At 49.2% G+C, this 16,409-nt stretch overlaps 1 protein-coding gene across 1 annotated transcript in view; it reads left to right on the forward strand.

Moving 5' to 3' along the window:
* Positions 1-16,409, forward strand: part of PDIA4 (protein disulfide isomerase family A member 4) — a 66,530-nt gene that overhangs the window by 28,664 nt on the left and 21,457 nt on the right. Inside the window, exon 3 of the mRNA XM_030204278.1 lies at positions 14,489-14,694. Within this exon, the coding sequence (XP_030060138.1) occupies positions 14,489-14,694 (206 nt within the window). The remainder of the gene's footprint in view (positions 1-14,488; positions 14,695-16,409) is intronic.

Consider the following 16,409-nt stretch of genomic DNA (forward strand, 5'->3'; position numbering starts at 1 on the left):
AAGGTCATCGCCACTATGCTGAGAGCGAGGAAGCGCTCTACTTCTACTGCTTACACCAGGGTTTGGCGTACCTTTGCAGCGTGGTGTGAAGCAGGCTCACTTTCTCCCTTCACTGCTCCAATTTCTTCAGTGTTGGCGTTCCTGCAAGAAGGTCTGGAGAAAGGCCTATCACTCAGTTCCATTAAAGTCCAGGTAGCGGCTCTGACTTGCTTCAGGGGCCGCCTGAAGGGTGCTTCCCTGGCTTCGCAGCCAGATGTGGTGCGCTTTCTCAAGGGAGTTAATCACCTGCGCCCTCCTCTGCACTCAGTGGTGCCTGCGTGGAATCTCAACCTGGTGCTAAGAGCCTTGCAGAAGCCGCCTTTTGAACCCTTGTCAAGGGCATCTCTGAAAGACCTGACGTTGAAAGCAGTCTTTTTGGTGGCTATCACTTCAGCCAGAAGAGTTTCCGAGCTTCAGGCACACTCATGTCGAGAGCCCTTTCTGCAGTTCACGGAGGCAGGAGTGTCTATTCGCACAGTGCCTTCCTTCCTGCCCAAGATTGTTTCTCGCTTCCATGTGAATCAGCAGCTCTGTCTCCCTTCCTTTCGTAGGGAGGACTACCCAGAGGAATACTCTGCTCTCAAATATCTGGATGTAAGACGAGTCATCATCAGATACTTGGAAGTGACCAATGATTTCCGGAAATCGGATCATCTGTTTGTCCTGTTTGCAGGTCCTCGTAAGGGTCTGCAGGCTGCTAAGCCTACAGTGGCAAGATGGGTCAAGGAAGCCATTGCAGCGGCTTATGTGGCCGCGGGGAAGGTGCCGCCTATCCAGCTGAAGGCTCACTCCACTAGAGCTCAGGCGGCCTCGATGGCAGAGGCCGGGTCCGTCTCCTTGGAGGAGATTTGCAAGGCGGCAACTTGGGCATCGGCCCATACCTTCTCCAGGCATTACTGCTTGACTGTGGCTGCTCGGGCGGAGGCCCGGTTTGGAGCTTCAGTGTTGCGGTCAGGGATTTCAATGTCCCGCCCTGGGTGAGTACTGCTTCGGTACATCCCACCAGTCTATGGATTGATCAGCATGATGATATGGAAGGTAAAATTATGTATCATACCTGATAATTTTCTTTCCATTAATCATAGCTGATCAATCCATAGCCCCTCCCAGATATCTGTACTGTTTATATTCTGGTTGCATTTCAGATTCAAGTTTAGTCTTCAGTTCCTGTTCAGGAGGACTTCGTGTTCAAGTTTTTTCAATTGGATTCTTCAAGAGTTGAGACGAGTTTGTGTTACAGTGAGCTGCTGCATTCCTCTCCCCTCCGTTTTACGGGGCTGGATTGAGACATAAATTCTGCCGGCGCTCCCTCCCGCTTCGTGTGGCTGTAGGGCAGCTTTGTACCCCTCCCGCTTCAGCGGTGTTAGGGTCAGTCAGCTCCTCCCGCGGTTGCGGTTGCAGGATAAGCCAGATCCCCCCGCATCGGCGGGGTGGTGTCCCTCCCCCGCTCCGCGGGGATGAGCTGGACGGATTCCCCTCCCCCACTTGTGTGGGGATGAGCTGGGTTAATTCCCCTCCCCCGTTTCGGCGGTGGTGAGCTGGGCAGAGTGTCCCTTTGTGGGTGTAATTCTCTAAGTGCTGAGTCCTGCGGATGGAGCTTGGATATCGACATACTGAGGAGTTTCCGGCAGCACATGACCACATATAGGGAGGCAAAAGGATTGCTCTCTATCTCCACCTGCTGGTAGATGGACACAACCCACCAGTCTATGGATTGATCAGCTATGATTAATGGAAAGAAAATTATCAGGTATGATACATAATTTTACCTTGTTGCTCACTGAATAAAATAAGCTATTTCCTCAGCTTACCTTTTTTTGAAGGGGGAGGAGGAGCTTGTCTCTAAAACCCCTTGTCGGATGTAGTCTGTTTTTCAACCCCTACCAGCACCATCACTACATGCAAATTTTGATCCTGTTCCATTAAAGTTTTGGAGAGTCAAGAGAGTCTAAGATTAGCTCGAGTTATCTACAGCAGGGTCGATAGGAATAAAATGGACCCTGCTGCAGATAACTCAAGCTGATCTTTAATAAAAGAATCCCTAAAATCTCCTATGTATAATACTTTCCAACATAATGGATATTGTAAAGACTTGGTGGTTGGTCCAATGTAATGTTCTTGGTCCTAAGCCTGCTTATTTTAGGTTTGAAATCCAAAGTAGCATCCGTTGTGGGTTATTCAGCCAGTTCTGTGAAGCAAAATATTTTTAATCTTGCTTCCTGATAAGTTTCTGTGATCATTGGATGTTGTTGGTATTTTGATTTTAATTTAAAATGTTAAAATTGTTTTATATGTTTAAAATGTGATGTTTTCAGCATAAAAATACAGCAGGGATGTTCTGTAACTTTTGAATGTTGTATATTGAGGAACTGGTGAAATGCACGAGTCTAAATGTAAACAAACATTAACTTTTTAAAGGTGACTTTCCTTGTCATCAACAGCAGATGAATCCATTAACTGATAGGTTGTATCTGCCTACCAGCAGGTGGAGATAGAGAACACTGAAAGCACATGGTGTTTCTGGACGCCCAGCCCCCTCTGCCTTCAGTATATCTTTGTCTCCCAGCAAGTGTGGACGTTGCTTTTTCAGCTCCTGTATTTCTGCCTGGGGTGGCTCCTGTGCTTTGCCAGTAGAGCGGGGAGTGTTGTGGCTGGTGGTGCCCACTTTAAAGGCATACTTGGTTTTCTCTGTCCCTGCCTTACCCCATTCCCCCTCCTCCCGGAGTTCCTCTGTGGCTGCCTGCCTCTAACTTTCCTCACAGTAAAAAAAAAAAAAAAAAGAGAGAGAGGCTTTCTCCTGAGCTCCTGGTTCGGTGCAGCTTGACCATAGCTTGTTTGACTCGGTCTTCTGAGGTGAGAGTGGTGCCCAGCTCCTCCGGGGAGGTTCCCGCTGACCGCTTTGTGCGGGGTAAGTTTTGGCGTAAAGGCGCCATTTTGTTTTCTGTGTTTGATGGCTGCTGAAGGGGTTAAACACTGCTCCCACTGTGGGAAACGCAGATCAGCAGTGGGGCTTTGCAGCACATGCTGCCTAGATGCTAATGCTGGCACGAGCATGGCGGGCGGTTGATTCTTCTCGTCCAACTGAGGTGGCAGCGGCCGCCATCTTGAGGCGCTATGTGACGACCCTCGCGGTTGCGGAGGGGCACTGAGTGCAGGGGGACGCCTCATTTCGAGGTTTCTAGAGGAGCTATTGCCTCTGCTTCCCCCAATGTGGGGGCAGATGTACAGGGTGAGCTTTTCTCCCCTGAATTTGTGCTGCTGATGCATAAGGCTTTTATGTTAAAAAGAGCACTGCCTGAGGCTCCTGACAATTCCTTTCGGACTGGGTTGCCTCCAGTTCTTGATAGCCCAGTGTCTGCTGGAGACGTTATTTCTTCCCCCGAGCTTTTGGCTGACGCTAAGCATAGATGGGTGAATACCCCATCTGAGGGGGACTCTTCACTCTGTTCTCCCCCGTGGTCTAGTTTCAGGGAGTCTGAGGGGTCTGGCAGGCCCTCACGGACTGATGATCCAGATTAGGGTGGCTGCTTGCCACAGGAGTTGGATGACCCTAAAGCGGTTCGGATTTTCCACCGCGACAAGCTGCCAGCTCTCATTTCTGATGCCTTACAGGCCCTTTGTATTGAAGATCCTGACGAGGGTACTGCCTCTGCTATTAATCCTAGGTGGCTAGTACTAAGAAGCCTTCTCTGGCTTTTCCCGTGTATGCTTCCATCCAAGAGCTTATTTCAGCTCAATGGTCTAACCCTGATGGTCCCTTGAAGGTGGCCAGAGCTATGTGTCATCTTTACCCTCTGAGTGAAAGTCAGTTGACCCTCTTTGGGATGCCTAAAGTGGATGCTTTAGTCACGGCTGTGACTAAAAAGACTACTCTCCCAGTGGAGGGAGGGGTCGCTTTGAAAGATATGCAGGACCAGCAGCTGGAATCCGCGCTGAAAGCGGTCCTTTGAAATCTCGGACCTTTCCTTACGGGCGGCTATTTGCAGTTCCTATGCAGCCCGGTCCTGCCTTTCCTGGTTGCAGCTGGCGGTTTAGCAGCCCGCTGATGGAGCGGGTTCCCTTGCTGAGGTCAGCCCGCGTATGGAGTCTGCCCTGTCTTTTTTGGCTGATGCCCTTTATGATCTGGTCAGAGCTTCGGCTAAGCAAATGTCTGTGGCGGTTGCTGCCCGCCGCCTTCTTTGGCTCCGGCATTGGGCGGCTGACATGACCTCTAAACAAAGGCTGGTGAGGTTACCCTTTTGGGGCCTTCTTTTCTTTTCTTTGGGGAGGATTTGGAGAATATTGTTAGGGACCTAGGGGACTCTGTCCCAACGGTTGCCTGAGGATAGGCCGAGGCCTTCTTCCAAAAGTCCTTCTTTTCCCTCCTCCAGGCCACGTTTTCGTGAAGCTCGCAGGTATCACCCGGGGCACTCTGCGGGGTTTGATCAATGTACCTGTTTCCAGCAGAGGAACTCCTTTTTGGACAAACGCGCGGCGGCGGCATCCGGGCAACATCCAGGAGTTCAGGGGCATTCTCCACAATGATGAGACACCAGTCCACTCGTCGGTTCCCACAGTAGGGGGTCGTCTCTCCCTCTTTCTTGAGGAGTGGACCAAGATTACTTCAAATCAGTGGGTCCTGGACTAGAATTACTGACTAGAATTTGCTGCCCCAGTGGGAGATGCGTTTTTGGAGTCCCGATGCGGCACTGCCATCAAGCGGGCGGTGGTAAACGAGATCTTGCAGATGTTGCTGAAGCTGGGAGCAGTGGTTCCGGTTCCTCCCACCAAACGCGGTTGCGGTCGCTACTCCATCTATTTTGTAGTGCCTCGAAAAGGCGTTCAGACCTATCCTCGACTTACGCAGAGTCAATGAGGCCTTAGGAGTGCGACACTTCCGCATGGAACCCTGTGCTCCGTCATTGTGGCGGTACAGCCAGGAGAGTTTCTCACGTCTCTGGACCTCAAGGAAGCATACTTGCATATTCCCATCTCACCGCCGCATCAGCGGTTTCTCCGGTTTGCGGTATTGAACCAACATTTCCAGTTTCACGCCTTGCCTTTTGGCCTGGCTACTGCCCCTCTGACTTTTTCCAAGGTGATGGTAGTGGTGGCTGCCTTTCTCAGGCGAGAGGGTATCAGAGTTCACCCTTACCTCGATGACTGGCTCATCAGAGTGGATTCAGCAGATGAAAGTCGACTTGCCACAGCCAGAGTTGTTACAGTTGTTCAGACTCTGGGCTGGGTAGTCAATGTGCTCAAAAGTCACCTGAACCCCTCTCAGTCTCTCGAGTATTTGGGGTCCAGTTCGACATGGCTTCGGGGTTCGTTTTTCTTCCTGACAGCAGGCAGCTCAAGCTTCAGAATTGGGTCCGCCTGCTCCTGCGGATGCTTCGCCCTCGAGCTTGGGACTTTGTTCAGCTCCTGGGATCAATGACGGCCACCATAGAGGTGGTTCCCTGGGCGAGAGCTCACATGAGGCCACTGCAGCTTGCTGTGCTTCAGCAATGGTCTCCGATTTTTCCCAGGAATACCAACGTAGACTAAGGTGGCTTCCTGCGGCCCAGCGCAGTATTGATTGGTGGCTTTCCGACAGCATGCTGCGGCAGGGGATGCCACTTGTTCTTCCTTTTTGGTGTCTGGTGATAATGGATGCCAGCCTTTAGGGCTGAGGAGTCGTTGCCGGGGACGCTATGCTCAGGGTCTGTGGCCCACCGCGGAAGCGGGATAGTCCATCAATCGCTTGGAACTGAAAGCAATATTCCAGGCTCTTCTGACCTTCCACAGGACGCTGAAGGGTACGAGTTCTGTCAGACAACACGACAGCAGTGGCCTACATCAATCGTCAGGGCGGCACTCAGTGCGGGGCCCTGGCTGCGGAGGCGTCTCAGATCTGCGACTGGGCCGAGCGCCACCTAGAGCTGCGGTCCGCGGCTCACAGATCCGTTCAGAGCAACGAGCAAGCCGATTTTCCTCAGCAGACATCAAATCGACCCGGCGGAATAGGAACTGGCAGAAGAAGTTTTTCTTCAGATTTGTGCCAAATGGGGGACTCCAGGCTTGGACCTCATGGTGTCAAGCGTAAACGCCAAAGTCCCTCGCTTTTTCAGCAGAAGGAGAGATCCTCGCTCGGCGGGGTTGGATGCTCTGGCTCAACCTTGGCCCTCGGGCCTCCTGTATGTGTTCACTTCTTGGCCCTTGATAGGGCGAGTACTACTTCGGATTCGCCTGCACCGAGGATTGGTGATGTCTCATCGCCCCGGATTGGCCAAGGCGTCCGTGGTACGCGGATCTCCGGCGGATGCTGGTGGACACGCCTCTTCCTTTGCTGCAGGTTCCGAACTTTAGTTCAGGGTCCGGTGACTATGGAAGATCCTTGCCGCTTTGGTCTTATGGCCTGGCTCTTGAGAGGGCGCAATTGAGGGACAAGGGCTATTCTAATAAGGTTATTGCCACGCTCTTGCAGGCTCACACGCGGTCTACCTCTGCGACTTATGCTCGGGTCTGGCGCACTTTTGAAGCGTGGTGTACTTCAAGGTCTATCTCGCCGACTCTGGCGACAGTCTCATGCTTGCTGGACTTTTTGCAGGACGGGCTACAAAAGGGCCTGGCCTACAATTCCCTTCGAGTTCAAGTGGCAGTGTTGGCCTGCTTCCGGGGGAAAGTCTCTGGCTTGTCCCTTGCTGCTCATCCGGATATTGTCTGATTTTCTCATGGGGGCGTTACGTCTCCTTCCCCCTTTGCGGTTGTCCGGCTTGGAACCTGGGGCTCGTGTTGAAGGCGCTCCAGCGATCTCCGTTTGAGCCTCTTAAACGGGCTTCTGAGAAGGATGTGACTCTCAAAACAGTTTTTTTTTTTTTTAGTGGCTATGACGTCGGAATCCGGGGTACCTGTTCGTACGGTGCCTTCCTTTCTGCCTAAGGTGGTTTTAGCTTTTCACCTCAACCAGCCCATTTTTCTTCCTTCCTTCTGTAAGGAGGAGTTTCCGGACTCCTTTGGGCAATTGTGCCTTTTGGATGTCCGCAGGGCTCTGTGGTAGTATCTGCAGATGTCAAATGAGTTTAGAAATTCTGATCACATATTTGTTCTGTTGGCAGGTTCCCAACGGGGGTTTCCGGCGTCTTAAGGCCACTATAGCCCGCTGGCTTAAGGAACTAATTTTTTCGGCTTGTCTGCTTTCAGGGTGGTCGCCGCCTGAAGCGTTTAAAGTGCACTCTACAAGGGCAATGTTCTCTTCGTGGGCTGAAACGGGTGTCTTTTCTCTTCAGGAGTTCTGTCGTGCGGCTACCTGGGCTTCTCAGCTCTCTTTTGTGCGGCATTACAGACTGGATGTCGCAGCGCGGCAGGATGCGCATTTTGGAGCGCAGGTGCTTGCTCGTGGAGTTCCTGTTCCCACCCTACTTAGGGAGTGCTTTGGTACATCCCATCAGTTAATGGATTCATCTGCTGTTGATGATAAGGAAGGGAAAATTAGGTTCTTAACTTGATAATTTTCTTTCTTTTAGTCACAGCAGATGAATCCATGATCCCTCCCTGGCTGACTTTTTAGTTTTTGTACAGACGTTGCATACAGACATTGTGCCTCATCAGGAGTACTTGAAGACGAGCTATCAGAGTTTCTACATGCTGTTTTTATTGCAGGAGGTTGATAACGTCCCTCCTTTGTTTTGGTTATTGCTCCGGTTCAGGGGCATTTGTTCTCTGTGAGGAACATTTTGCCTTTCTTATTCACTCTGCTTTGGAAATTTCATATACTGAAGGCAGAGGGGGCTGAGTGTCCAGGAACACCATGTGCTTTCAGTGTTCTCTATCTCCACCTGCTGGTAGGCAGTTACAACCCATCAGTAAATGGATTCATCTGCTGTGACTAAACGAAAGAAAATTATCAAGGTAAGAACCTAATTTTCCCTTCAATGTGTTTGAAAATGTGAATGTTTAGCCAGATGAGGGGCAATGAAAATGACTAATTTTAAAATAGAAAAATGATTACATGGGTAATAATGGTTCTCTGAGAATAAGTGGGCTTCTTATTCTCACAAATGGGTAGATGCAGTCCCGCATCACCCAGCCCGGCAATATTGCCATAGAAAAAACTAGAGCTTTTAGGAGCGCGAGCGCCTTCCCGCCCACCGTTCAATTTTGCTTTTTCCATGTGAGGAGCCAGCTGCTTTCTGTTGTGGCTCCTCACATGCCCGGTCGGAGCATTTCTTCATTTTTGAGTGCCTTGGGTGGTTTTCTTTACCTGCTTTCTTTTTTCTCTTTTACAAAAAAAAGGAAAAAAAAATTTTTTTTCTGCCCTGTGTATTTTTTTTTCCCCCCGACATGGGCTGTTTTCAGGTCTGCCTGGTCGGGCTTCTTTCCTTTGTTTCTTTTTCAGGCACCATTGAGTCTTTGATTTGGCTGGTGCAGTTTTTCCTTCCATGTCCATGAAGACTCCTAGTGGCTTCAAGCGTTTGTACTCTGCGACCAGATCATCTTGGGGACAGACACTCATTCATGGTGTCTTCAGTGCCTAGGGCCCAACCATAGCCCTGCTAACTGTGTTCTCTTCCTTTGTATAAGAAAGAGGGGACAGGCATCCCGAGAGGCTCAACGTGCAAATATTTTTGGAGCCGGGTCTGTTTCCTCGGCTTCGAGGTCGGAGGCGTCAACATCGAGCATCGCACTGACACCAGGAGCCCAGGTGAGAATGGCTGCTTCGAGACCCTGGGAGCCGTGAGGCATCGAGTGGGTCTCCATCTGTCTGAAGGCCTTCAGCTGTGCAGGCTCCCCAGGACTGTCCACTGTCAGACCCGAGCCCGAGACGACAGGAGAATTCAACGCTGTCCTCGTTGGCACCAAGGAGCATGGGTGATGTGTATTGGGTGAAGTCCAAGAAGTACCGACAACAATCTCCTTCGATGCATGGTGCCAGGAGCTCCGGGGCACCTAGGGATTCAGCACCTGAGAAGCGTCGACGCCAGGAGGACTGCTCCCCCTCTATTCAGGAGGTGCTGATGCGTGTGTCTAAGCAGCCAAAATCCTGCTCCTGCACTGGAGGAACATCTGTATACTTCAATTTGAAGACCCCTGAGGAAGGCCTTTTCAGCCGAAACACGGACCGTGTAGGGTCCCAATAAAACTTTTTTTGCTGCTCTTTCCATCTGTGGTTTGTCTGGTCTTTTTGGGTTTCTTCCGCTTTTCTTGTTGTTTTGTGTTTTTGCGGGAGATTTGGACTCTCTTTTTGTTGTCCCTGCACTGACCCCAGCAGTTCTACAGCCTGCACCTCAGCCTTTCCCGATGTCCCTCCAGCACATCTGTGCCTTGCTACCTGAGTTGGATGTCCTAATGCAGCTATTTGCGTTGGTATTGGGGATGCTTGCGCCTACCGTACCTCCCGCTGCGGCCCTGTCTGGCCCTCAGCCTGCGGTGTGGCCTCTGGCGCTGCTTGCAGCACCAGTGTCAACAGCTACTCAGGCCGGCACCCCTCGACGTCGGTGGAGGAATCTTCGCAGGAGTCAAGACGGGAGCCAATTTCTTGACCCCCCCCCCCCCCCCGGGCTCTTGAGGGCGTAGATCCTCGGCATAGAGGCGGGCCCGGTCTCTGATATCCCTTAGTGAAGTGCTATCCAACACTGAAGAGGAGCGCTCATGGGAATCGGAAGAAGATCCCAGGTACTTTTCCTCCTACGAGTCCTATGGGATTCCTTCTGAGCGCATCCTGGCCTTGCGTACTGATTTTCTGGATGACCTAGTGCAGCAATGTGCGTCCGGTATCGGGGGTGCTTGCACCTACTGTACCTCCTGATGTGGCCTCCAGGGCCACTTGCGGCACCAGTCTCGACAGCCACCCAGGCCGCATCCCCTCCTCGACCCTCCTCGACTGTGGAGAAAGCTTCGCCGGAGTCGAGATGTGAGCCAGTTTCTCGATGCTGCTCTCGAGGGCATGGATCCTCTGCATTGAGGTGGGCCTTGTCTCTGACATTCCTTAGGAAAGTGCTATCCGACACCAAGGAGGAGCTCTCGTGGGAATCGGAAGAAGATCCCGGGTACTTTTCCTCTGCGTCCTATGGGATTCTTTCTGAGTCCTCCTCTTCACCTGAAAGGAGACTATCTCCACCTGAGAGCCTCCCTTTTTCCTCTTTTGTAAAGGAAATGGCCATTCTGTTCCCTGTAGAGGTGGAGCATGAGTCCAGGGCCAAGATGCTCCTAACGAGGTAGTGATGGCTGCTGTCCTCGAGGTACTCAAGTCCTCATTAGGAACTGGGCGTCCCCTCTGTCTCCCTGTGGTCCCCCCAAAAATAGACACCCAGTAAAGGATCCACGCTGAACCTGGGTTTGTGCGGTCCCAGTTACCTCATGATTCCATGGTGGTGGACTCCACTCTCAGTAGAGTCAGGGACTATGTCTCGGCTCCCCCAGGCAGAGAAGCTAGAACCCTGGACTCTTTGGCGAAAGATGTATCATGCCTCTATGCTCATCGCCCGTATCCAGTCATACCTACTATTCACAAGTGTGTGCTTGTGGAACTCTGTGAGTCAGCTGTCAGAATTGGTCAATATGCTCCCTCTAGTTAGTCAAGCTGCAGAAGGCATGTCGTAAATTCTTGACCAGGGGCACAACACATTTGATGTGGCATCCAAGATCTCTGCCCAAGGAATAGTGATGTGCAGACTCTCATAGCTGTGTGTCTCTGACCTGGAACAAGCTGTTCAGCAGAGGTTGGCGGATGCCCCTTGTTGGGGGGGATAACATTTTTGGAAAGAAAGTTGATGAGGTCGCTGATCAAATAAAAAAACATACAGATGCCATATCTTCTCTTCCGCCAGTTGTCTTCTGCATCTGCTTCCTTATCCAGGAGCTATTTTGGCAATTCACAGAGTGCTCCCTATTACTATTTTAGGCGTTGGTTTACTCCTGTGGCTCACCAGCCTGCTCAGGCTCATCCCCAGCATGCTCGTTCTCGTCAACAGCGTGCGCCTAAGGTCCCTGCTTCTCCCCAGCAAGTACGAGCTTTTGATTGGCTCCAGCAGAGCATAGCTGTGGTCAAAATCTCTGTCCCAGATGACTTGCCAGTTGGGGTGAGGTTAATGTTTTTTTCACCAAAGGTGGCCTCTCCTAACCTCTGATCGGTTGGTTCTTCAAATAGTCTGGCTCGGATACACCCTCAATTTGCTTGCCAAACCTCCAAATTGTCCACCGAGAGCCCATTCTTTCATCTCTCAGCACAAGCAGGTACTTGCAAAGGAACTCTACCCTTCTCAAGGGCCATTCGGGTGAACGCGTTCCACCAGGTGAAGAAGGGCAGGGATTCTATTCTAGTCATTCCTTGTGCAGAAAAAGACAGGGGGTGGGGGAATGCATCCCATCCTAGACCTAAGGGCCCTGAACAAGTTCCTCATCCGCAAAATGTTCAGGCACCCTTCTTCCCAAGATTCAGGAAAACGATTGGCTATTTTCTTTTAGGACTTGAAGGATGCATACACACACATCTTGATACTTCCTGCCCACCGGATGTATCTTTGGTTTCGGCTGGGACCACATCACTTTCAGTACAGCGTGTTGCCTTTTGGCCTTGTGTCAGCTCCCAGGTTCTTTACCAAGTGACTAGCGGTAGTCACAGTGTTGCTACTCAGACTGGGAGTTCATGTGTTCCCTTATCTCGACGATTGGATGGTGAAGAGCACCTCACAGGACAGTTCTCGGGAGTCCATGCGGATGACTGTTTAGGTGCTGGAGCTACTAGAGTTTGTTATAAACTACCCCAGTCTCCATCCTGTTCAACAGTTGGAGTTCACAGGAGCCCTTCTTGACATGAGGACTGTTCGAGCCTACATCCCGGAGATGCACATAGACAATCTTATCTCCCTAGCGTCCAAGGTTTGGGCATCGCAGCAGGTCACAGCTAGGCAGATGTTGAGATTGTTGGGCCACATGGCTTCCACAGTGTACGTTACACCCATTGCATGCCTTCATATAAGATCTCAATGGACCCTAGCTTCTCTGTGGTACCAAACGACAGGGGAATCCAGAGGATGTCATCCAAGTGTCTCCGGAGCTGGTACGCTCTCTTCAGTGGCGAATGATTCGGTCCAAGTTGACCTTGGGACTTCAATCCAAATTCCTCAGCCTCAAAAAGTACTGATGACGAATGCATCTCTCCTGGGATGGGGAGCTCATGTAAATGGGCTTTACACTCAAGGAGCTTGGTCCCTCCAGGAAACGAATCTTCAGATCAATCTCTTGGAGCTGCGAGTGATCTGGAATGCTCTAAAGGCTTTTCGAGATCAGCTGTCCCACCAATTTAATTTAATTCAAACAATATATTACACCATGTGGGCACCAGATCTTGCCCTCTGTGTCAAGAAGCTATCCAGATGTGGCATTGGGCTCGCCAATATGGCATGTTTCCAAGCCCCTTATCTGACGGACGTAAACAACAACTTGGCTGACAGGTTGAGCAGGATAATGCAACAACACAAATGGTCTCTAAATATGGACGTAGCCCACAAGATCTTCTGAGCATGGGACACCCCCTCAGTAGTCAACCTCAAGTTCCCTTCGTTCTGTACCAGGCTTCAGATTAGCATCAGATGCCTTCTTTCTACATTGGGGGACAGGTCTTTTGTATGCCTATCCTCCGATACGTCTGGTGGGAAAGACTTTGTTGAAACTCTAGCAAGACCGTGGAACCATGATTCTGATTGCGCACTTCTGTCTGCAACAGATACAGTTCCCTCTTCTGGAATTGTCCTCCAAAGAACCATGCAGATTGGAGTGTTTTCTGACCCTCTTCACACAGACAAGGGTCACTTCTGCATCCCAACCTTCAGTCTCTGGCTCTTATGGCCTGGATGTTGAGAGCCTAGAATTTGCTTCCTTGGGTCTTTCTGATGGTGTCTCCTGGGTCTTGCTGGCTTCCAGGAAAAATTCCACTAAGAGGTATTATTCTTTTAAATGGAGGAGGTTTGCTGTCTGGTGTAACAGCAAGACCACAGATCCCCTTTCTCGTCCTACACAGACCCTGCTTGAATACCTTCTACACTTATCACAGTCTGGTCTCAAGACCAACTCCATAAGGGTTCACCTTAGTGCAGTTAGGCTTACCTTCTACACGTTGATAAGCACTATCTCTGGACAGTCTCTAGTTGTTCGCTTCATGAGAGATTTGCTTTTGTCAAAGCCCCCCGTCAAACCTCCACCAGTGTCATGGTATTTCAACATTGTTCTCAACCCAGCTGATGAAAGCTCCTTTTGAGCCATTGAATTCCTGCCATCTGAAATACTTGACTTGGCAGGTCATTTTCTTGGTGGCCATTACTTCAGTTCTTAGGGTCAGTGAGCTTCAACCTTAGTAGTGATGCAACTTTATACTAAGTTTCATCACAACAGAGAAGTTCTCTGCACACACCCTAAGTTCCTGCTGAAGGTGGTGTTAGAGTGCCATCTGAACCAGTTGATTGTCGTGCCAACATACTTTCCCCAACTTCATGCCCATCCTGGCGAAAGCAGCTTGCACACCTTGGACCGCAAGAGAGCATTGGCCTTTTACATGGAGCGGATGAAGTCCTTCAAACAGTCCGCCCAGCTTTTCGTTTCTTTTTGATCCCAACAGGATGGGGGTCGCCATCGGGAAATGCACCATATCCAGTTGGATAGCAGAGTGCATATCCTTCGCTTATGCCCAGGCTGGACTGACTTTTGAGGGTCATGTCACAGCTCGTAATGGAGCCATGGCTGCATCGGTAGCCCACTTGAAGTCGGCCTCCATTGAAGAGATTTGCAAGGCTGTGACGTGGTCTTCAGTCCACACATTCACATCTCACTGTTGCCTTGAGCAGGATACCAGACACAACTGTCGGTTTGGGCAGTCAGTGTTACAGAATCTTTTTGGGGTCTAGAATCCAACTCCACCCTTCTAGGCCCATTTTATTCTGTTCTAAGCTGCACTTTCATCTAGTTTGTATATAGTTTCAGGTTAATCTGAATTGCCATTGTGAGGCCCAATTGACCAATGTTTGTTTTGGGTGAGCCTGGATGCTAGGGATTCCCCAGTTGTGAGAATAATAGAGCCTGTTTGTCCAAGGAGAAAGCGAAGATACTTACCTGTAGCAGGTATTCTGCGAGGACAGTAGGCTTCTTCTCACAATCCCACCCACTCCCCTTGGAGTTGTGAAGTTTGTTTGTTTTTTGCTTTTATATTAAACTGAAGCAGCACATTTGCATGATGGGGAGGAAGGCATGAGTGCTGGAGTGCGGCTCGCGCTCCTAAAAGCTCTAGTTTTTTTTTTTTTTTTTTTTTTTGTGGCAGTTTAGCCGGGACGGGCAATGCGGGACAGCGTCTATCCCCTTGTGAAAATAAGAAGCCTGCTGTCCTTGGAAAATACTTGCTACTGGTAAGTATCTTCGCTTTACTCTTGACAAGAGCACACGTCTTATGTGTGGGGGGGATTTTTATGATCTTTGAACTAGATACTTTACTTGACTATAGGTGTGGGCATTGCAAGCAGTTTGCACCAGAATATGAAAAAATTGCCAAGACTCTAAAGGAGAATGATCCTCCCATCCCAGTTGCCAAAATAGATGCCACAGCGGCAACGAGCCTTGCTGGTCGTTTTGACGTCAGTGGCTACCCAACCATCAAAATCCTAAAGAAGGGACACACAATAGAGTACGATGGATTACGGACTGAGGAAGGTAAGAATGGCATTGCTCTACTACTTTGAAGTCGGATCTATATGCAACAGGGAAGCAAGACCAGGTGGAAACCGACATCTAGGAATTTGATATTAATCTTGTTCCCCATCTTTGAAAAGCACAAAAATGAATCTTTCCTACACTATTGTGTCGTGCTTTCCAGCATCGCCAAACTTGGTATAAGAGAGTGAACAAAAAATGAGACAAGTTTCTCATGTGCTGAAGTACAGGAGAAAATTGCATCCCAATTTTTTTAGCAGTTACTAGAACAACTATATGCATTTTCTCTTTTTTTTTCATGACGGCTCTGCTTCAGCTGAAGCTGCTTTTGAGAATAGTGAGCAGTGGGTGCTATTGCAGGGGTGTCCAACCTTGGCCCTTGCTCAGTTGGGTTTTCAGGATTTCCTTAATATGCATGAGATCTATTTGCATACAGTGAAAGCAGTACATACAAATGCCATGCATATTCATTGGGGAAATCCTGAAAACTCGACTCAGATTGAGGGTTGAGTATGAGGTTAGATACCCCAGGTAGCTACAGTGTGAGCAGGACCAGCATAAGGAACCTAATGGTGACAGTCCCGGTTCTGAACAGATGCAATAGCATTATATTCTGCTTTTGTCTAAATTCTCTCGTGCCTATTTCATGACTCTCTATGCTGTACTAATTTTGAGTTCCTTTTTCATTGTTAACTTTTATATTGTAAACTACTTTGCTGTTACGTATGGGAGGAGGTATATAAAATTCAATAAACCATAGGCAACTTCCACCACCACCACCCCCCCTCAGCCGCCATCTCAAGCTCCTCCCTCACAAAGTTCAGTACTTTTCTTTCTCTGTCCACTCCTCCAAAGTATTTAGCAGCTTCTTTTCCCAAATCCTCTGGAGTAGCGCAGGCAAAGCAGTCAGCAAGTCTGCAAAACACTCATTGCTGCCAATCCAATTTTGCTGCCCCATGCAGAAGCTTATTCTGCCCTGTGGTCAGGCTGGACCTGAATGTGTGTAGCTTCATCTTGGATTTCTCTGAAACAGTTTAGGTGAAACTGCTTAATTTAATTTTGTGCAGTTTAAATACATTTAAAGAAAAAGTGTTCAGTGTTTGTCATTTTGGGGCCCTTTTAGTAAAGCTTACCATGCACCAAATCTGCATGCCCTATTTTATACCTATGGGTCATGTGGTATTTTAGTGCACTAAGGGGGTCTTTGACTAAGGTACGCCAGCATTTTTAGCTCGTCCAAAATATCAGTGCTAAACGCTAAGATGCCTATACGAATATAATGGGCATCTCGGCATTTAGCGCCAGCTGATTTTTTTAGGTCAAGCTAAAAATGCTAGCACACCTTAGTAAAAGAACCCCCCCCCCCCCCCCAAGCTTTAGTAAAAAGGGCCCCTTTAGTGTTGATATGCTTACATTTATATGTGCATTGCACTACCGATTGGCATGCATGACACTTTTTTTTTTTAATTTAGAAATTTTACATTTATGTTTCAATCTTTTTTTTATTGCAACCAACCACAACAACACAATAAACAATGTCTGTACCAACAGTTTCAAACATACACAATGTACTTGAGAAATTTTACATTTAAAATAACCTTTATAACCTACCTAACAAGTCCAACACTAAGCAGCGCTCGACAATTAAATACAAATTTCAACATAAATCAACGTCTTCCCTGCATAGACTTATCTTTAACAATTACTTACTATAA

This window comes from Microcaecilia unicolor, chromosome 1, assembly GCF_901765095.1.
Source record: "Microcaecilia unicolor chromosome 1, aMicUni1.1, whole genome shotgun sequence".
NCBI lineage: Eukaryota > Metazoa > Chordata > Amphibia > Gymnophiona > Siphonopidae > Microcaecilia > Microcaecilia unicolor.